General features: G+C 40.5%; 1 protein-coding gene across 1 annotated transcript; it reads right to left on the bottom strand.

Moving 5' to 3' along the window:
* Positions 1–3567: 3567 nt before the first annotated feature.
* On the bottom strand, positions 3568–22627 carry nipsnap2 (nipsnap homolog 2). The gene is given in 10 exon segments (NM_001160597.2): positions 3568–4044; positions 4172–4255; positions 5849–5943; positions 6518–6549; positions 6624–6764; positions 6989–7059; positions 8983–9077; positions 9235–9280; positions 9453–9592; positions 22481–22627. Coding segments are annotated over 10 exon segments (861 nt in total). The 5' UTR covers positions 22573–22627; the 3' UTR covers positions 3568–3979.
* Positions 22628–23021: the final 394 nt, after the last annotated feature.

Genomic DNA, 23021 nt, shown 5'->3' with positions numbered 1-23021 from the left:
GGCTGTTGATATTATTTATGATTAGTTAAAACCCTTTCTGGTAGCTGACCTGGTTCTGTTAGATCTACATTTTGATTTGCTTACACATGCCACAGATCAGTTTAAGAATCCCTGTCTTGAGTTCAATTTGACAGCTGATAATGAAACCCACTCGGATTAATGTAAAAATAACTATTTGGCCAGTAGTGTTTTGCAAATTATATCAGCGACCACTGCCCTACAACTTGCATAAGAGATACACAATTGAAGAACTCTGACCATTGTATAATAATTGTGAAAAAATCTCACCCAAGGCGTTCCTTCATTAGTTTTTTTCGACTGGCTTGCATTCCAGACCCTGTTTTGGCACATTTCTTCTCATCCATTTTTACCTCTGGCTGATAATGCCCCTTTCAAGTGACTCAGAGTCAAAAACTGAAATAACCCATGGTACTCTCCTGTACTCTCAGACCTCTAGATAAGAAATCAAGCCTGGGCCAAGGCTAGACAAACTAGCATGTTAACTGATTGGCAGCTATTTAGGCAATTGAGAAGTGCGTGCACTGCCTCGGTTAAACAGTCTTAATCAAACTACTCCCTAGCACTATGACAGGCTCTGTTAGTGATCCCACTAAATTCTGGAAAATTCACTGAATTCACTGAAGCGGGGTAATTCATCTACTTCCCTGCCTAAGCAAGTAGTTTTAGACTCCTGTATTATTACTGGACAAGTTCAGATGTGATGCTTTTAATTAATCATCATTTTATCTCCGCTGCATTCTATATGAAAGAAATGGGGGTCATACTGGTCTTGGCCAGTCAGTCAACTGTTCTTCCCAATTAAAGCCTCCAGTTGCCTCGATGGATGATCAGTCAACCTCACGCCACATGGGAAATGGTAGTCGGGGTTTGTCTTATCGGCAATTCACAGAAACAGAAGTTATTGCTGTCTTATTAGCTATTGACACCAAGAAGTCATTAGGGGCTAACAATTTGACCCAAACAGCTACGTTATTTTCTCTCTGTAAATGGTATTCTTAATGTTAATCAATCTAGATTCAGACCTAATCATAGCACCACTATGGCTACCGTGCTTGTTGTAAATAATATTGCAAATGCCTTAGATAGAAATAATTGTGCTGGCATGTTTGTAGACTTGTCAAAAGCTTTTGATACTGTACTGTACACTGTCATTCTGTTGAATAAGCTGTCCTTGATAGGGTTGGGTACAGATTATTGCCGACGGTTTCATAATTATTTCAATGACAGAACTCAGGCCATCAAGGTAGATGGTGTCAAATATGAGTTAAATAAAGGGGTGCCCCAAGGTTTGATACACCACCAATGTTTACAATCTAAATAAATAATGTTGATAATGCTGTAAAAAAAAATGATAAATTAAGTTGTATGTAGATTGTGTTATTTTCCATTGCTTCGTTGGTTGGCCTTTTCACATTTGAAGTCAGTTTAAGCACCGCAGAGGTCATCATTGGACCATACCTCAGGACTACCTGGCCTGATCAGACTCCTTGCAGTCCCCAGTCCACCTGGCCGTGCTGCTGCTCCAGTTTCAACTGTTCTGCCTGCGGCTATGGAACCGTGAGCTGTTCACCGGACGTGCTACGTGTCCCAGATCTGCTGTTTTCAACTCTCTAGAGACAGCAGGAGTGGTACTCTGAATGATCGGCTATAAAAAGCCAACTGACATTTACTCCTGAGGTGCTGACCTGTTGCACCCTCGACAACTACTGTGATTATTATTATTTGACCCTGCTGGTCATTTATGAACATCTTGGCCATGTTCTGTCTTCGGCACAGCCAGAAGAGGACTGGCCACCCTCATAGCCTGGTTCCTCTCTAGGTTTCTTCCTAGGTTCTGGCCTTTCTAGGGCGCTTTACCTAGCCACCATGCTTCTACACCTGCATTGCTTGCTGTTTGGGGTTTTAGGCTGGGTTTCTGTACAGCACTTTGTGACATCAGCTGATGTAAGAAGGGCTTTATAAATACATTTGATTGATTGATCTAAAGTTAATGATATACGCAAACAAAATGCATGCTTTCTTCTAGGTCCCATAACCCAGATTTAAATGCATTTGTAATGCCTAGTTTGAACAGTATACAAATTGAGCAAGTTACTGGAGGGGGGGGGGGGGGGGGGGGGGCAGGCTTGTCGCCCTGACCATGCAGTTTGGGAGAGAGGGTCACAATAGAACTCTCCCGCCAAATTCTACTACATCCCACAATTTGAGAATTACACATTCTCCAAAATAGGACTATTGTTCAAACGGTCAGTGGAGAAGCCAGCTACGACCCGGTCCGTTTGTTTCATGTTTGTGACCTCATGAAAGACAATACAGCCACATTACCCTAACTCTGTTTATACAGGTTCCCAGTTGTGAGGCTTGCATCTAATTTTTGTATAAAAATGAATGAGTAAAGATGAAACTATTTGCAAAATGATGCAATGTGATGTTAACCTTTAAAATGAGAGAATTGTAAAGTTGAACTAAGTCAGTAGCCACACCCAAGTGAATAGACATTGGTTGGAAATTATGAACCAACCCTTTTTCCACTTAAATAAAAGCCTCCGTGACAAAAAGTCACCTCAGTTCCAAATACCTAAGTCTAATTTCAACTCTACAGGCCAGGAAACCTGAGAGCTTGCACCATGCGTGAAAAAGTATTAACTCTGAACTATTGATCACTCAAGAAGAAGTTCACAGACTGCAGCTGGAAAGGTAGCAAATCTAGTAAGAACATTGACCGACACAGAAAACCACATCATCTCACTCGACGACGACCCAGAAGATTCTACAAAAGCGACCTCAACTGGGCAAACCAGAGCATCACACCACCAGCTCAATGTTATGTATTGTTTAATTAGTTAGTGAATCAATAATTGAGCCAGTTTGTGTATTTAAAAAATTGATAACAATGTGTTCGTGCAGATAACCAATAATTTTACGACGTTCAGATGAGACTGATAGAAGGTAAAGAATAATTAATGATCGACTGCTATTGATATAAAAGATCTTCAGATCTTTAAGAGTGAGTGAGATAGCATCTCTATATAAACTAATGCTTCCGTGGTGCCCCAGGTTATTGACGAGTTAACTGTTGCATGGTTTAATTCAATCACGTAATCAAACGTTAGGTAATCAATTTGATAAAATAGCTTGTCATCACATTAAAGAAGTCAGAGACACGACACTTCCTACAAATATCTTGGCATCTGTCTTGATGACAAGCTGTCATTTACAAAAACATGTCACCAAGCTGATTTTTGAAGTAAAATATATATTTTTTAAGAAACAAAGCATGTCTGACTTCCATTAATAGTAAGGATATTGTCCATGCCACTTGTCTATTTTAGATTATGGGGACATTATAGATGCGGTTTTCCTGCTTCTGCTTATCAACCAGCTAATTATTCAAATCAGGTGCGCTAGATTATGGTTGGCGCGAAATCCTACAGGACTGCTCTGGTTTAAGGTCTGTTTTGTTAAGTTATTTACCAAGACCCACAGCTGTATTCCTCTCCCATTTTAATGAAGATATGCGTAGCAAAGAGCTTGCGAGACAGACTTATCTTTCATCAGAAGTTTAATTCAATATGTACACGATTCTTAATAAAGCACTGGATTTCACATGTAATACATTGAGAAACCGTTCCTATCCTGTCCCTCTGTCTAGCAGTATGGGAGAGTCACAGTCCAACTAGTCATTTACAATTAATGATGATAACATCTCCAAGTCTGGTTAGAGCCCTACTATCTACATTCTGTACGCAGGTCATTTTGACCGAAATAAGACATTTGATGCCGACACAGGAAAGACAACAAAAAGATATAAGTGAAAGCAGAAGTGTCAAGCATGTTGATGTCATTGCTGAAACTCCTGGAAGTACAGTGAGAGCACATTGTTGGTCAGTTACGTTGTCTACATATCAGTGTGGTGGTGGGCTTGGTAGTCGGGATCTCCCCTGGGTGCTGGCAGGGGTTACTTCAGAGGCGAGGTCTTCATGGGGATCATTATTCTGGACTCCATGTGCTGGATCAGCGGAACTGACAAGAGGAGAGGAATGAAGAGGGTCACTTAAACATATTACTACACTTTCAGTGCTTCATATATAATGTCGCTCGAAGGATGGACAGAGAGCGAGTGAGATACACAGAAAAAGAGCCAACTGACCTGTGTAATAGACAACCTCATCCCAGCCTTCATGTTGCCAAGCTGCGTTCCTGGTGTCTTCTCTTGACTGGAGGTCTTTGTAAGCTAAAAACAGACAATACACAGAAAGCATTCATATCAAAGTCACTGAAAAATATCCATGCTGTATAGTTGATTCATTATTTTGTTGAGTACAGTGTATGTACAACTCAACAAAATACAGCAAATTCAAAACGAGACACCAGAGTGAAACTATAATAATTGAGTTGGTACAAAATGTGTCCCAGGTACATTTCCATGTCACCCAATGTTAGTTAATTCTGGTCCTGGGGACCCAAAGGGGTGGACATTTTAGTTTTTGCCCGAGTACTACACACCCGATTCCACTTAAAGTATTGATGATGAATTGATTATTTGAATAAGGTATGGCAAAAAAAGGCAAAAATATATAAAAAGTGCACCTTTTTGGGACCCCAGGATTAAGAAACACTGCCCAAAAATCAGGGTTCGTACTGACAGTGGCAAGTCAAAGAGTTAAGTTTCTTTTATGTGAGGAAAACGGCACGTGAACGGCTCCCAGAACTGCAGGAGCAGGCTGCCGCTATCGCGGGCGCTAAGTGAATGAGGCGATTGGCAAAAAAAACTCTGGAGTTTGTTGCAGAGAAAAAGTCAATGTAGAACTAGCGCCAGATGCAGCGTTGCATCTTTCCCCCTTTATGTGGCTCGTGGGCCGATTCACCCATGTTAGCAATGTCAAAGTCTGACGCAAGTCTGACACCAAAAAGTGGGTAAACTATACTGAACAAAAATATAAAGCGCAAATCTAGTTTCCCAGCATTTTAGCTATCGATGTGGCATTTGGCAGTCAATTCTGTACCTGTCTGATTGGCAGTGTGTGTGTGGGGGGGGGGGGGGGGTCTGCCTGGAAATGAATTAGCCAGACCAATACATTTTTCTAAAATGTTCCTCTCTTTTTAATTAAAGTAATTTTGAAGTACCAACTTGAGAATGTCTTATTTTCAAGGTATTCCAGTACTTGAATTTCAGAGTGACAAATTCAAGTACTTCAAGCAACTCACTAAATAAAACTGTAGAGAGAGGTGATTGAGAGGGGTCATCTCAAGGCCAGCAGACTGTTAAATAGCCATCTCTAGCACAGAGGGGCTATATAGAGACTTCTTTATACACGTCTTTATACACAGTCTTGAAATAATTGGCCACTTTAATAAATGGAACACTAGTCACTTTAATAATGTTAACATAACTTGCATTACTGTATGTATTTACTGCATTCTATACTATTCTACTGTATCTTAGTCTGCTGCTCTGACATTGCTCGTACAAATATTTATATATTCCATTCCTTTACTTAGATGTGTGTATTGGGTATATGTTGTGTAATTGTTAGATATTACTGCACTGTCGGAACTAGAAGCACAAGCATTTCGCTACACCCGCAATAACATCTGTTAAACAGGTTTATGTGACCAATAACATTTGATTTCAGAAGATAGCCCTATTTGGTAAAAGACCAAAGTCCATGTTATGGCAAGAACAGCTCAAATAAGCAAAGCGAAACGACAGTCCATCATTACTTTAACACATGGTCAGTCAATATGGAACATTTCAAGAACTTTGAAAGTTTATTTTATGTGACCAATAAAATTTGATTTGATCCTTGTGGTTGTCCCGTCTTACCCCAGAGGTGATGTACCATGTAGAGGCTGCCGATCTGCGAGAAGAACCCTCCCACAGCCTCACTGTTCTGCTGCCGGAACTCTATGGCCCGAGCCCTGCCGTACACACGGACACACGCTGATGTCACATGACACACAGCAGCCAATCAAGCAGCCTTATGACTGCAGTTGTTCATCCTGTGCTTTATTAAATAACTACAACAGAGCACAGAGGGAATACTGCTGAACACACTATCTTGCTTCAGACAGATTTTTAAAAACTATAAATAAAACTATTTCACCATTGAGTTATCAATTTCATGTATTAATCAATGCAATGTTCCAATCATCCAATTTCCTGCATCGCTGTTCAGTCCCCCATGTATAAGGATTTGACATTGTTGTTCTGTCATTTCAATTCTGTCAAACAGTGGTTTGAATTGACAAATTACAGCAGCCATATTCTACTTATAGTCGCAATATCGAATAATTGTATTTCACATAACAATCCCTCGTCCACTTTTAGTCATGCTCAAGACGTCGTGAAACGGAAGTGCAGATCAGAGGACCCGTACAGGTGTATCAACTACATGATAGAAGGAACCAAGTGACGTCGGTGTCTAAGAAGTGTCAAATTAAAAAGGAGGAAATGTATGCTAATCCTACAGAAAAATAAGAGAAACTGCCTTACCAGTAGTTTCCCCACTCAATCATAGTTCCAGGCTGAAAGAAGAGAGGAGGAGGATTAGACGGAGTGAGAGAGATAAAGAGAGACAGAGAGAGAAAGTCAGTCTAACCCTGAGTTGGTATGAGCGGAGCTCATAGATGTTTGGTCCTGGGCGGGGGGTGGGCTCGTTCCAGAAGCTGAACTCCAGGAGCAGCTGGTTACGACGAGACAGCAACATCTTCCCCCGCTCATTCCTGTACTCCATGAACTCCTACAAAACCACAAGTAATGGTTCAAGAACTGGAAAGGAAATGCACTCCCAAATTTGGTAGGAGGCATATGCAGGTTTGTTGTAATGCATACCTAACATGATTCAAAAGATGAAATTCAAAGTAATAAGTAAACTACAGTATTGTAAGTACTGTGCAGGAATTTCTTACTTTTCATTATAGAAACCCTATATAGCGACATTTGTGAGCCAACTTTTCTACTAACCTTATTCTGCCGGAGTTTGTTCATGACCTCTGTCAGGGCTGGGTAGCCTCCCCGATATCGCCACAGGTGAACTGCAACACAGAGAGAGGAGGGAAAGGGGATACCTAGTCAGTTGTACAACTGAATGCCTTCAGCTGAAATGTGTCTTCTGCATTTAACCCAACCCCTCTGAATCAGAGAGGTGCGGGGGGCTGCCATAATCGACATCCACGTCTTAGGTGCCCGGGGAACAGTGGGTTAACTGCCTTGCTCAGGGACAGAACGACAGGGATTCGATCCAGCAACCTTTCGGTTACTGGCCCAACGCTCTAACCACTAGGCTACCAGGTGAGAGTGTGTGCGTGTGGGAGCATGTGTACAGTGCCTTGCAAAAGTATTCGGCCCCCTTGAACTTTGCGACCTTTTGCCACATTTCAGGCTTCAAACATAAAGATATAAAACTGTATTTTTTTGTGAAGAATCAACAACAAGTGGGACACAATCATGAAGTGGAATGACATTTATTGGATATTTCAAACTTTTTTAACAAATCAAAAACTGAAAAATTGGGCGTGCAAAATTATTCAGCCCCCTTAAGTTAATACTTTGTAGCGCCACCTTTTGCTGCGATTACAGCTGTAAGTCACTTGGGGTATGTCTATCAGTTTTGCACATCGAGAGACTGAATTTTTTCCCCATTCCTCCTTGCAAAACAGCTCGAGCTCAGTGAGGTTGGATGGAGAGCATTTATGAACAGGAGTTTTCAGTTCTTTCCACAGATTCTCGATTGGATTCAGGTCTGGACTTTGACTTGGCCATTCTAACACCTGGATATGTTTATTTTTTAACCATTCCATTGTAGATTTTGCTTTATGTTTTGGATCATTGTCTTGTTGGAAGACAAATCTCCGTCCCAGTCTCAGGTCTTTTGCAGACTCCATCATGTTTTCTTCCAGAATGGTCCTGTATTTGGCTCCATCCATCTTCCCATCAATTTTAACCATCTTCCCTGTCCCTGCTGAAGAAAAGCAGGCCCAAACCATGATACTGCCACCACCATGTTTGACAGTGGGGATGGTGTGTTCAGCTGTGTTGCTTTTACGCCAAACATAACATTTTGCATTGTTGCCAAAAAGTTCAATTTTGGTTTCATCTGACCAGAGCACCTTCTTCCACATGTTTGGTGTGTCTCCCAGGTGGCTTGTGGCAAACTTTAAGATACTTTTTATGGATATCTTTAAGAAATGGCTTTCTTCTTGCCACTCTTCCATAAAGGCCAGATTTGTGCAATATACAACTGATTGTTGTCCTATGGACAGAGTCTCCCAACTCAGCTGTAGATCTCTGCAGTTCATCCAGAGTGATCATGGGCCTCTTGGCTGCATCTCTGATCAGTCTTCTCCTTGTATGAGCTGAAAGTTTAGAGGGACGGCCAGGTCTTGGTAGATTTGCAGTGGTCTGATACTCCTTCCATTTCAATATTATCGCTTGCACAGTGCTCCTTGGGATGTTTAAAGCTTGGGAAATCTTTGTGTATCCAAATCCGGCTTTAAACTTCTTCACAACAGTATCTCGGACCTGCCTGGTGTGTTCCTTGTTCTTCATGATGCTCTCTGCGCTTTTAACGGACCTCTGAGACTATCACAGTGCAGGTGCATTTATACGGAGACTTGATTACACACAGGTGGATTGTATTTATCATCATTAGTCATTTAGGTCAACATTGGATCATTCAGAGATCCTCACTGAACTTCTGGAGAGATTTTGCTGCACTGAAAGTAAAGGGGCTGAATAATTTTGCACGCCCACTTTTTCAGTTTTTGATTTGTTAAAAAGGTTTGAAATATCCAATAAATGTCGTTCCACTTCATGATTGTGTCCCACTTGTTGTTGATTCTTCACAAAAAAATACAGTTTTATATCTTTATGTTTGAAGCCTGAAATGTGGCAAAAGGTCGCAAAGTTCAAGGGGGCCGAATACTTTCGCAAGGCACTGTATATGAGTGTGTCCTTACCTGCCTGGTCCTGCTCTCCATACCATGTGTTCCAGGTGCCAATCAGCTCACAGGGGTAGTGAGAGTCAGCGTTGATGGAGGGCAGGACCTCCTCACTGAGGACACGCATAACAAAACAAAAATTAAATAATCATTCAGAATCTTGGTGACGCTGTACTAATCTTTTTACAGACATCCTCGAAAGCATTTAGACTCTCCATTGTCTAACAATGCTGCTGTTCGAGAGTTTGATCGGAGGTAGGTGTACCTTACCTTGCCTTGTTGTAAGCGTCAAGGCACTCGGGCTTGACATTGTGAACTGTAAAAGAGAAAGAGGTAATCTAGCATGTAACAGAGTGCGGGCGTGGCCTGGGGAAAAAGTCTGACACCTTTAAATCTATGTTAAAAAAACCACAATGAGGCAATTGCAATGTGGACTCACAGGCGTCACAACCAAACCCTTGAGAGTGTGTGTGTGAGAGATAACCTACACTGTATTTTGTAGAGGTTGGTGTCTTCCTTCTTAGCCAGTAGTTGAGAGTGGGCATCCTTTCTGGGGTCGACCTTCCTGACGAACAGAGACTTGAACCAGCTGTCCTCACGGTTCTTATTGGTGGACGCTGATAGACTCCTTGACAAGACATGAGACAGCATTAGGACACAATAATAAACACTAACTGCAGCTCTTAAGTGTTGCAGTCATGTCAGCTACCACAGCAACTGAAGTGTATAGTTTACTTTACTCAAAGCCAGTGTCATGTCATTAGTAAAGATTGAAAAACGGGGCCTAGACAGCTGCCCTGGGGAATTCCTGATTCTCCCTGGATTTTGTTGGAGGCTTACATCAAAGGACACCCTCTGTTCTGTTACAGAGGTAACTCTTTATCCACAATATAGCCATAACACACGTATTTTCAGCAACAGACTACGATCGATTAGGTCAAAAGCCACACTGATGTCTAACAGCCCCCCCAATCTTTTTATCATCAATTTCTCCCAGCCAATCATCAGTCATTTGTGTAAGTGCTGTGCTTGTTGAAATGTCCTTCCCTATAAGTGTGCTGAAAGCATTGTCAATTTGTTTACTGTTAAATAGCATTGTATCTGGTCAAACAATTTATTTCAAAAGTTTCCAAGGGTTGGTAACAGGCTGATTGGTGGGCTATTTGATCCAGTAGCAATGACATGGCTATCAGAATGTTTAGCATTGGACCATGCATTTTGTTTAAGGAATTCAGAGCGAGCTTTAAAATCGTAAAGACTCTGTTGAATGGATGTTAAATGCTGTTTGAGCTTTTTCAAAAGTCAAACTGCTGCCACTTAAGAGAAGTGTCATCCGCATAAAAATGTACATCAGCGGACTCCGTCTCCCAATGTTGTTAATATAGATAAAAAGCTCCTGTTGATCCTGAGGCACACCTGAGTGCAGCTCTATGGTGTCAGACTTAAAACCATCTGCCTTCACACACTGGGTTCTATTTGACATGTAGTTCACAACCACTCCAGAACGTGAACAGTAATCCCAACAAACTTTAGTATGGGTCCAGTGTGAAACGCCTTTGACAGATCTATGAACACAGATACACAACGCCACTTCTTATCCAGGGCATTGTAAATATCATCCAAAACCTTCAAAGTTGCTGTAACAGTGCTTGTGGCTTGACCTGAAACCTGATTGCATGCCACACAACATATTGTTTTCCTGTAGGTAGGCTTTAAGCTGCTTGACTAGGGACTCCAATAAATTTGCCAAAACAGAAATGAGATATAGGCCTATAGTTGTTCACTAGATAGTGGGATCACCTTTCAAAAGAGGTAGGACATTTGCTGCCTTCCACAACTTGGAGATTTCATTACATTCTAGGGTGAGGTTGAAGGTGCATGTTAAGAAGGTAGAGCAATGGTATCTGCAGCTAAAAATAGTAGTAGGCAGGGGTCTAGATCACATGTCAAACTTATTCCATGGAGGGCCGTGTGTCTGCAGGTTTTCGATCCACCCTTGTACTTGATTGATGAATTAAGGTAAATAATTAGAAGGGAACCGGCATCACAAAAAAAAAAAAAAGATTAAAAAGACTTCAGTTTTAAAAGACTGAGTTTACCAGCAGTTGTTTTGGAAGCTGTGCATCTTTTTTGCAGTTCAAACCTTTCACCACTTGCCAAAATTTGTAAGGATTACTCAAATTATCAGCAGCAGATTTGAGGTAGTGGTCTGCTTTCGAGTCATAGACACACCTTGATTTCAAAGGTGTTTAAAAGCCATCCAATTATCAGCTGAATCAGACCCTCTTGCTTTAGCCAACAGAGCATTTAGTTTCCTTATGATTTCAGCTACTTCATCTGAGAACCAAGGGTTGTGGGGGAAAACAGTTTGTTGATGAGAGGTCAAAGGAGAATGGCAAGAATCGTGCAAGCTAACAGGCGGGCAACAACCAGACAATAACAGCGCAATACAACAATGGTGTGCAGAACAGCATCTTGGAATGCACAACTCATCTGTCCTTGTCAAGGATGGGATATTGCAGAAGACGACCACACCGAGTTCCACGGATATCAACTAAAAACAAGAAGCGGCTCCAGTGGGCACGCAATCACCAACTCTAGAAAATTGAGAAAAAATAAAAATACTTGCCTGGTCCGACAAATCCCGGTTCCTGTTGCATCATGCTTTTGGCAGAGTCAAGGATTTGACATAAGCAGCATGAGTTTTTGCGGGAGCTAGATTTTTTTTTAGGTAGATTTCAGCAAGCATAAATACATCTGGGTCGGCTGTTTAAAAAAAAATAATAATCTACTTTTGGAAGAAGACTTTACATTTATTTGCAGAAACTTCCGACCCTTCTGACTTTGGGGGGGTAGAAATGTCAGGACCTGGGTTAGATTGCATATTTCCTGACAGTAAAAGCAGCAAAATAATGGAAAATCTAGAAAGGATTTTACTGCATTTGGATTCACGGACAGCACTAGGACTATAGTCCAAAAGGAACCAGTCTTTAACAACATATTTCAAAAGGTGCGTACAGTCCAGAGACATGGTTAAGTATCAAAACAGTCCAGACATGTAAGCGCAATAGTTCTCCAGTACAATAGAGGGAAAGCATATGGTCTCTCCCAGGACGAAAATGCATCATCCTCATTTTAAAAGTCAAAGATAGACAATAGCAACATATTCATTTGTAGCCTATCAATGTGAGAAAAAAAAGAAACTACGTTTCAGACTCCAGTCTAAAATATTAGGTCTATGGAGGTTGCACTAATAACAGATGGGCCCAAGCTACAATAAATAATCTACAATAAAATAACAAAGCCAATTAATACAAATTCCTGTGTAAAAGTCCAGATGTCCACAGGCTAAAGGTAAAATTAGGATCAGAGACCACGGTGTGTGCATGAAATGTGTGCTGGAGGTGAGCGAAACTCAGGGGAGTAGGAGGTAAGTGGCAGGGATACCTGTACCAGACAGGTGGGATGCAGGCCTGGGTAAGAGGGGAGGCTTTCAACCAGACAGTTTGAGGAGCTTTCAGCATTGGCTCCGGAACGATTGAGGTTTGCTTTCTCCGATATGCGAAAAGATCCTCTATGGCCAGGTAACTTGTTGACTATATAAAACAATTACTGGAGTATTTAAAATGATTATGACAAAAAGCAACAAAACAAAAAAAGACACACGAAAAGTCAAGGAGTTTGTTGACATTTAAAGAGCTATCTGCATCCGTGTTGCACTGTTAAGCTGCTACCTGATTAGTAATAGAAAACCACAATCAGAAAATAATTAATAGTTCTCTAACTTATGTTAAGACTGTCACGAGAAGCTTAGTGACTGAAATCTCCCTCCCTCCCTCCCTTCCCTAATCACCCCTAGTCAGCTAACATTATCTAAATCCCCACCTCCCCTACAAAAAAGACAACCAGCTAAGTCATCTGAACATGGGTCGTGCAGTGTGTGTATCATATATAGCCTTTACGGTTCAAATCTAACCCTGCTGGTCATCTATTAACTTATTTCTGTGTCCTCTATCCTGTCTGATTATCCATCAGTCTGACAAACAGGGGTCAGAATGTTGCACACTATGAACTGTGAAACAATCTGGCCCCTGAGGGATTAATCAAATATTTTATTTTACTTTTATTTAACCAGGTAGGCCAGTTGAGAACAAGTTCTCATTTACAACTGAGACCTGGCCAAGATAAAGCAAAGCAGTGTGACAAAAACAACCGAGTTACACATGGAATAAACAAGTGTACAGTCAATAATACAATAAAAATATATATATACAGTGTGTGCAAATGGAGTAAGGAGGTAAGGCAATAAATAGGCCATAGTAGAGAAGTAATTACAATTTAGCAAATTAACACTGGAGTGATAGAAGTGCAGATGATTTGCAAGTAGAAATACTGGTGTGCAAAAGAGCAAAAAAGTAAATAAAAACAATATGGGGATGAGGTATATAGCCCATCCAATCTATTTACAGATGAGCTGTGTACAGCTGCAGCGATCAGTAAGCAGCTCAGATTGCTGGTGTTTAAAGTTAACGAGGGAAAAATAAGTATCAAACTTCAGCAATTTTTGCAATTAGTTCCAGTCATTGGCAGCAGAGAACTGGAAGGAAAGGAGGTGTTGGCTTTGGGGATGACCAGTGAGATATACCTGCTGGAGCGCGTGCTACGGGTGGGTGTTGTTATGGTGGCCAGTGAGCTGAGATAAGGTGCGGCTTTACCTACCAAAGACTTATAGATGACCTGCAGCCAGTGGGTCTGGCGACGAATATATGCCCTTTGTTGGCAATGACAGAGGTCAAACGTTTTCTGTAAGTCTTCACAAGGTTTTCACACACTGTTGCTGGTATTTTGGCCCATTCCTCCATGCAGATCTCCTCTAGAGCAGTGATGTTTTGGGGCTGTTGCTGGGCAACACAGACTTTCAACTCCCTCCAAAGATTTTCTATGGGGTTGAGATCTGGAGACTGGCTAGGCCACTCCAGGACCTTGAAATGCTTCTTACGAAGCCACTCCTTCGTTGCTATGGCGGTGTGTTTGGGATCATTGTCATGCTGAAAGACCCAGCCACGTTTCATCTTCAATGCCCTTGCTGATGGAAGGAAGTTTTCACTCAAAATCTCACGATACATGGCCCCATTCATTCTTTCCTTTACACAGATCAGTCGTCCTGGTCCCTTTGCAGATAAACAGCCCCAAAGCATGATGTTTCCACCCCCATGCTTCACAGTAGGTATGGTGTTCTTTGGATGCAACTCAGCATTCTTTGTCCTCCAAACACGACGAGTTGAGTTTTTACCAAAAAGTCATATTTTGGTTTCCTCTGACCATATGACATTCTCCCAATCTTCTTCTGGATCATCCAAATGCTCTCTAGCAAACTTCAGACGGGCCTGGACATGTACTGGCTTAAGCAGGGGGACACATCTGGCACTGCAGGATTTGAGTCCCTGGCGGCGTAGTGTGTTACTGATGGTAGGCTTTGTTACTTTGGTCCCAGCTCTCTGCGGGTCATTCACTAGGTCCGCCCGTGTGGTTCTGGGATTTTTGCTCACCGTTCTTGTGATCATTTTGACCCCACGGGGTGAGATCTTGCGTGGAGCCCCAGATGGAGGGAGATTATCAGTGGTTTTGTATGTCTTCCATTTCCTAATAATTGCTCCCACAGTTGATTTCTTCAAACCAAGCTGCTTACCAATTGCAGATTCAGTCTTCCCAGCCTGGTGCAGGTCTACAATTTTGTTTCTGGTGTCCTTTGACAGCTCTTTGGTCTTGGCCATAGTGGAGTTTGGAGTGTGACTGTTTGAGGTTGTGGACAGGTGTCTTTTATACTGATAACAAGTTCAAACAGGTGCCATTAATACAGGTAACGAGTGGAGGACAGAGGAGCCTCTTAAAGAAGAAGTTACAGGTCTGTGAGAGCCAGAAATCTTGCTTGTTTGTAGGTGACCAAATACTTATTTTCCACCATAATTTGCAAATAAATAAATTAAAAATCCTACAATGTGATTTTCTGGATTTTTTTTTCTCATTTTGTCTGTCATCGTTGAAGTGTACCTATGATGACAATTACAGGCCTCTCATCTTTTTAAGTGGGAGAACTTGCACAATTGGTGGCTGACTAAATACAATTATGTTGAGGAGTGTTAAGTTCATGTTTTATGTATCCCTATATTTCTGTTATTATGGGGCTATCACTCAGTCAAGTGTGCACATGCGCAGGAAGTCTAGTCGTTGATGGGCCTGGCCTTGAGTGTAATGGCTACCTTTGTGGGTGTTCATACGGTATAGTACACTTTGTTAAACTGGAACCTTGTCGTTGTGTCATTTGGAGTTAACAGAGAGGACGCCCAGTGGCCCGGCAGTGGGAGTGTATGTAATGAGATGGAACTGGGCCCACATTCTGCTGATTTTCTCACAGAAGAAAAGCCTGATCTCAATACAGTTATGTAACGTACAGAGTGCACTAAGTTTTGTAGACAAGACCATTAGCCAAAGAAAAAAGGAAAAAAAATGGGGATTGTTTACAAGGAGTGCAAGGGCGAATTGAGTTATTACACACGGGTACTTTCGGGTACTGGAAATATATGCTAGAACGTGCCAATAGGATCCTGCTAGCTCGTGCTTGGCTCTGCCAACCTCCGTGCTTGTCCTGCCCACTACGCTTCCATTGAAAACGACACAGATTAACTCTTTGGTTAACTTCTTTGGGATAGGGGGCAGCATTTTCACTTTTGGATGAATAGCGTGCCCAGAGTGAACTGCCTCCTACTCAGTCCCAGACGCTAATATATGCAAATTATTATTAGTATTGGATAGAAAACACTGAAGTTCCTAAAACTGTTTGAATGATGTCTGTGAGCATAACATAACTCATATGGCAGGCAAAAACCTGAGAAAAAAAATCCAAACAGGAAGTGGGAAATCTGAGGTTTGTAGTGTTTGAACTCAACCAATATCCCACTGTGTATTCAATAGGGGTATGTTGCCCTTCCTAAGGCTTCCACTAGATGTCAACCGTCTTTAGAATGTTGTTTCAGGCTTCTACTGTGATGTGGGACCGGATGGGAGCTCTTTGAGTCAGTGGTCTGCCTACAGCCTCGTTCTCAGTCACACGCTTTCACTTGAAAGGTAGCTGTTCCATTGCTTTTCTACAGACAATAGAATTCTCCGGTTGGAACATTATTGAACTTTTATGATAAAAACATCCTAAAGATTGATTCTATACTTAGTTTGACAAGTTTCTTCGACCTGTAATATAACTTTTTGAACGTTTCATCCGAATGGACCAGATCGCGCATTTGGATATGTTTGCCAAACGCCCTAACAAATGAAGCTATTGGACATAAATGGACATTATCAAACAAAACAAGCATTTATTGTGGAACAGCGATTCCTGGGAGTGCATTCTGATGAAGATCAAAAAGGTAAGTGAATATTTATAATGCTATTTATGAATAATGTTGACTACCCAACATGGCGGATATTTCTCTGACTGGTTTGGGCTAGAGCGCCGTTCTCAGATTATGCTTTTTCCGTAAAGTTTGTTTGAAATCTGACACAGCGGTTGCATTAAGGAGAAGTGTATCTATATTTCCATGTTTAAAATTGTATTTTCATCGACATGAGTATTTCTGTGAATTCATGTGGCTCTCTGTAATATCACTGCATGTTTTGGAACTACTGAACGTAACATGCCAATGTAAAATAAGATTTTTGGATATAAATATGAACTTTACTGAACATACATGTATTGTGTAACATGAAGTCCTATGAGTGTCATCTGATGAAGATCAAAGGTTAGTGATTCATTTTCTCTCTATTTGTGCTTTTTGTGACTCTTTGGCTGGAAAAATGGCTGGGTTTTTCTGTGAGTTGGTGGTGACCTAACAATCGTTTGTGGAGCTTTCGCTGTAAAGCATTTTTGAAAATCAGACACTGTGGCTGGATTCATGAGAATTTTCTCTTTAAAAATGGTGCCTAATAATTGTATGTCTGAGAAATTTGATTTATGAGATGTTGATTTTGTATTTGGCGCCCTGCAATTTCATTGGCTGTTGGCAAAACAGTATTAATGTATTTATGACCAGTGTTGGAGTATGCGCTAGATTACTCAGATTACTTTGTGGTAACAAGTAATTTAACACGTTTACTTCTTTAAAACCTATCAGTTACTTTTTCAAATAAGCAAATTGTTAATTTGAAATATCGTTTCCTTTTTCTTCAAGAACGTTGTGACGGAAAGCTAGATAGCTAGCAAGACAGCCTTTAAATCGTAGAAGTATTAACATTATTTTGAATTGGTAGAAGAAAAGGAGAAAAACAAATTGCAAGCTGTGCCTCGGGGATAAGTGCATGTGTCAACTGCAAAGAGCTCAACTTCAAATAACAAGAAGCACCTTTAGGCCAACACAGCTCCACAAGACTGATGGAGAAAGACCCACACCAGCCAATTGCTGTGTATGCTTAGGAGAACATGGCTTATGCTCGAAAACAGCAAAGACTCCGGGATGCTGGCCTTCTAGGCAGAGTTGCAAACAAAAAGCCATTTCTCAGACTGGCCAATAAAAATTAAAAAAAGATTAAGATGGGCAAAAAAACAGACACTGGACAGAGGAACTCTGCCTAGAAGGCCTGTATCCCGGCGTTGCCTCTTCACTGTTGATGTTGAGACTGGTGTTTTGCAGGTACTATTTAATGAAGCTGCCAGTTGAGGACTTTTGAGGCGTCTGATTCTCAAACTACACACTAATGTACTTGTCCTCTTGCTCAGTTGCCTCCCACTCTTTCTATTCTGGTCAGAGCCAGTTTGCGCTGTTCTGTGAAGGGAATAGTACACAGCGTTGTACCAGATCTTCAGTTTCTTGGCAATTTCTTGCATGGAATAGCCTTAATTTCTCAGATCAAGAATAGACTGACGAGTTTCAGAAGAAAGTTATTTGTTTCCGGCCATTTTGAGCCTGTAATCGAACCCACAAATGCTGATGCTCCAGATACTCAACTGGTCTGAAGGCGGTCAGTTTCATTGCTTCTTTAAATCAGAACAACAGTTTTCAGCTGTTCAAACATAATTGCAAAAGAGGTTTCTAATGATCAATTAGCCTTTTAAAATGATAAACTTGGATTAGCTAACACAACGTGCAGTTGGAACACAGGAGTGATGGTTGCTGATAATGGGCCTCTGTCCGCCTCTGTAGATATTCCACTAAAAGACCCCCTTCACTTCTTCATGTTACAGCCTTATTCTAAAATGTTTGTCAATTATATTTACACGCAAAACCCCATAATGACAAAGCAAAAGCAGGTTTTTAGAAATGTTTGCAAATACAAAACTGAGCATACACATTTACTTAAGTATTCAGACCCTACTTGGTATTTTATTAGGATCCCCATTAGCTGTTGCGCAAGGTCCACACCAAACATGACAGAATACAGAACATTATTAGACAAGAATAGCTCAAGGACATAACTACATCAATTTAAAAATGGCACACAGTGTATATTTTCATATGTAGGCTAACAACTTAAGGTCAAATCAGGCGCCGACAGATGGCCGCCTCGCTTCGCGTTCCTAGGAAACTATGCAGTATTTTGGTTTTTTTAACGTGTTATTTCTTACATTGGTACCCCAGATAATCTTAGGTTTTATTACATACAGTCGGGAGGAACTACTGGATATAAGAACAACGTCAACTCACCATCATTACGACCAGGAATACGACTTTCCCGAAGCGGATCCTCTGTTTTGCCCACCACCCAGGACAATGGATCGGATCCCAGCTAGCGAACCAAAACAACGACGCCGTAAAAGGGGCAGACGAAGCGGTCTTCTGGTCAGGCTCCGGAGACGGGCACATCGCGCTCCACTCCCTAGCATACTACTCGCCAACGTCCAGTCTCTTGACAACAAGGTTGATGAAATCCGAACAAGGGTAGCATTCCAGAGAGATATAAGAGGCCAATGTTCTTTGCTTCACGGAAACATGGCTCACTCGAGACATGCCCCACCGCCCCACCGCCATCTTGGAGGGTGGTCCAAATGATTAGCCAAGCAAGGGAAGATTGCAACGTCGGCTCCTCAGCCCTCGTTTTTAGTTGGCTTTGCAAGGGTACAATTATGTTCACTCCGGGACCTGAAACTCCCCATAATTCAATTCGCGACGATTGTACATCCGCTAAGAAAAGTCCACCAAAACTTACCAAAAGGAGAAGTCAACATACAAGTGTAAGTAAATGGTTATCTTGGTTATCTTTTGGAAAATGTAGAAATAAAACATTTTCCTTCCCTCAGAAGTCCCAGCTAGGCAGGCTAACATTTGATAGCTAGCAAATTAATTAGCTAACTTACAGCAGGTATATATATTAAATATAAGTAGACATGCACTCATAATTGACTGTAGCGCATATAAAGCCTCCACAAGCTACCGGTGGCTGAAAACAATCGCGGGATGAACGAGTGACGACTTTCCGGCCAAAGGTGGTCCATTTAAAAATCCTTCCAGGGGGGCTCAAGATGGCGGCATGAGAGGGTTTAACATTTCTAGCTGAGGAACAATTTTAGGGCTTTCTCACAAAGTTTATAGTTTTAGGCTGCAGTTGCAATTAGATTTTCACAAAAAATGATAACTAACTATACAATGTAGCAATTTTGAATAATTTTGTAATTAATCAAACCATTGATTATCACAAATCCGAATCCGAAATCATTATTTATCTCCTTAGCAATATTTGCAACATTGTCTAAGAAAATATCCATATTGGAAGTTGGCTGGGCTGTATACACCAAACCTAATAAGGATAGTCTAGGGGAGGCAGGGTAGCCTAGTGGTTAGAGTGTTGGAATTTGTTCTTAACTGACTTGCCTAGATAAATAAAGTTAAAATAAAAAAATATATATATAGACAACTGGAGACCCATTAGCCTGTTGAATAATGATGGGAAATGATTTGCCCTTGTATTTGCTAAGAGGTTGAAACAAGACTTGCATCATATAATTGATGAAGAACAATCTGGTTTTATGCATGGTCGACACATCAGTAATAACATCAGATTGATCTTAGATATGATTGACTATAATGACCTCCTCCTTGATGATAGTTTTCTTATGTTTGTTGATTTTTATAAAGCTTTTGACACTGTAGAACATGAGTTCATGTTCAAAGCAATTTTTGGGGGTTTGGTGACTATTTTCTGAAAGCAGTCCAAACTTTATATAGTGGTTGTACTAGCTCTGTAAAAATAGTTTAAGGGACATCCCAAAGATTTGATATTGGCTGTGGCATTAGGCTGGGCTGCCCAATTAGTGCATTTTTATTTGTTACTCAAATGATGGCTCTTCATATGAAGGGAATTTTTAAGGTGTTTCAGAACTTGGCAATGAATTTAAACTATGTCAACTGGCTGATGATACAATCATATTTTTGAGAGACAGGAATGAGGTTTCTAAAGCAGTTTCCTGTATTGAATACTTTTACTTAGTTTCAGGTTTGAAAATGAATATCAATAAGTCAGTCTTATTTCCACTCAAGGATTGTGTTTTACAGGAAGAATATGGTATCCCAATTAAAGATAAGGTTACTTATCTTGGAATTGTTATATGCAAGGATGGGGAAAAAAATAAGTGAATTAAACTTTAACCCCATTATTGAGAAAATACAGAAGAAATTGAACCTCTGGTTGCTGAGGGATATTTCGTTACACAGTTGGGTTTTATTGTCCAAAGCTGAAGGGTTATCCAGATCGGTTCATGTCTCGTTACCACTTCAATTACCCCCTAAAATTAAAGGACTTAGATAAGATCCTTTATAATTTTATTAGGATTAACAAGCCTCACTACCCAAGAACAAGTAGGTCTTGAGGTTTTAGATTTCAATACTCTAAATAATACTTTTAAAATAAATTGGATTCTTAAGTATATTAAGAACCAGAACAGTATTTGAAATGTCTTCCCTGAGTATTTATTGGACTCTGTTGGTGGTTTAGAATTTTTTGCTTCGATGTAATTTTGATGTTGATAAAATCCAGGTAAAGTTGGCCAAATTCCATAAGCAGGCAATTTTAGCTTGGATGTTAGCGTATAAACAATGTTTCCCCTCCCAGATACTTTCTATGGAACAACAAAGATATATGATTTAAAAATGAGTCTCTTTTTTGTAACTGGTTTGAGAATAAAATGTTTTGGAAAGATTCAAGCTGAATATTGACTATAAATGTGATTTCTGTGGAATGGAGGAGAACATTTTGCATTTGTTTTTTGCCTGTATTTATAGTACAATTTTTGGGATTGACAGAGAATTTTGTCACAAAAAATAAATAAAAATAGGACCGGTTGTACTATTTAATAGTTTGATATAATTATTTTTCAGAAATTCTGACATAGATAGAGATCAGTATATTTAATTCAACTGCTAATATTAGGTACATTTCACATTCACAAATGGTCTAATTCAAAACCTAACTTTTTCACTTTATAAATGAATTTAAACAATATGGCACCACTAAAATGAAAAACAAAAGGTAATTAAAACGTGTATTATTAATTAATATGATTTGTTTGTTTAGGTTTAGGAGTTTGCATGTATGCATGTGACTATTACTATTTTGCTTGTTATGTATACTCCTCACATGTCATGAGAGGTCATCAGAAGTGTCCACTTAATTTGAGGGCTGAGGGGATAAGGTGCGTCTTAAGTGTTTGGACCGGAGCCTCAAGTCATCAAACGTGTGAGTGTAAGTCATGTGACTCGAGTCCACACCTCTGGTACTAAGTAGGCAAGTCATTCTAAGGTAGTGTGCGCCCTCTACTTGGCATAAAAAGACCATCACAGGCAAGGCATGAGGGTTTTCTGGTTTTGGAAACGCAAAAGTAATGACGACTAACGTTACTTTCAATGCCAGTAACGTAAACTAATGAGTTGCTTTTAAAATTAACGTTCCCCAACACTGTTTATGACCTTGAAAGAGATGTTAATTGAACTTCCCTTGTATCCTACAAATGTACTATTACGCAGCCAACTAACCTGCAGTGCAATTCCACGGGCAAATGTTCTGTCATGTTTTGTCATGTGTACTGATTTGCAACGATAGGACAAGTATTATATATAAACTGTGCAAAACACATTTAAAATTGTCGATACGTTGCAACAGTTTTGTAGAAATTTCCTACCAAGTCATGCATAACCTTTAAGTGTTAAGCTCCTAGCTTAGCCTTTTAGTTAGCTGGCTTTCCTTCGCATTCCAGCGTCATTCAGGTGTATTCATTAGCCCAATTCTGTTGCAAAACGTTTTGCAACATAAACTACTTCCTCCAAACGGAAAAGGTTTTGCAACGAAAACGAGAGTTTCTATTGGGTAAATTAAGGTAGGTCCCTCCCTGTTCCGTTCCGTTTGCTTCTTAAAATGTAAACAGTTTCCGTTAAAGTTAGATAGCTAGCACTGGCTTAGTGGGAAGTGTCAAGAGTTGTTAACGATCAAATGCATATTTACTTTCAAACTTACTTTCTCATACAAATATCCAACTAACCTGATTGTAAGTATGACTTGTCCGTTCATCTGGACTCCGTTTCTCGTCTGTTTTAGGCCGTTGCCCACCTTCTGAAGGATTCGGCTCGCCATCTTTCCCTGGCTTGATTGAATACTTGCTATAGCCAGAGAGGAAGAGTTGTTGTTCTTTTTCTTCTTCTTCTTCTTCTTCTTCTTCTTCTTCGGTGGTGTTTATCGGCGGTGGCATCCAACGTTATGGTGCTTTACCGTCACCTACTGTACTGGAGTTTGGTCCAGCGACAGGGAGAAACTAAATCCTACCTGCCAGCCCTGTTGCTCTTAAAAAATACAACACAATATTTGAGACTATATCTAATAACGTTCTACTCAATATACTCTTTAAATTAATGTACTGTATCCTCTTCTCCCTCATACTAGATCTAAGCCTCTCTCTTTCCCTCTGATACTGACCACACTGTAGCAATTCATACTCCATGGTCTCTGTTTCCTGGCAATAGTCACACTTTCCTGTTGGATGCTTTCTAATCACATTTACTTATTTTCACACCACATTCCTGCAC

Source organism: Oncorhynchus mykiss, chromosome 15 (genome assembly GCF_057628025.1).
Source record: "Oncorhynchus mykiss isolate SJ-2025 chromosome 15, ASM5762802v1, whole genome shotgun sequence".
Taxonomy (NCBI): Eukaryota; Metazoa; Chordata; class Actinopteri; order Salmoniformes; family Salmonidae; genus Oncorhynchus; species Oncorhynchus mykiss.
The sequence above is the reverse complement of the archived record's forward strand: the minus strand, read 5'-3'. Positions and strand labels throughout refer to the sequence as shown.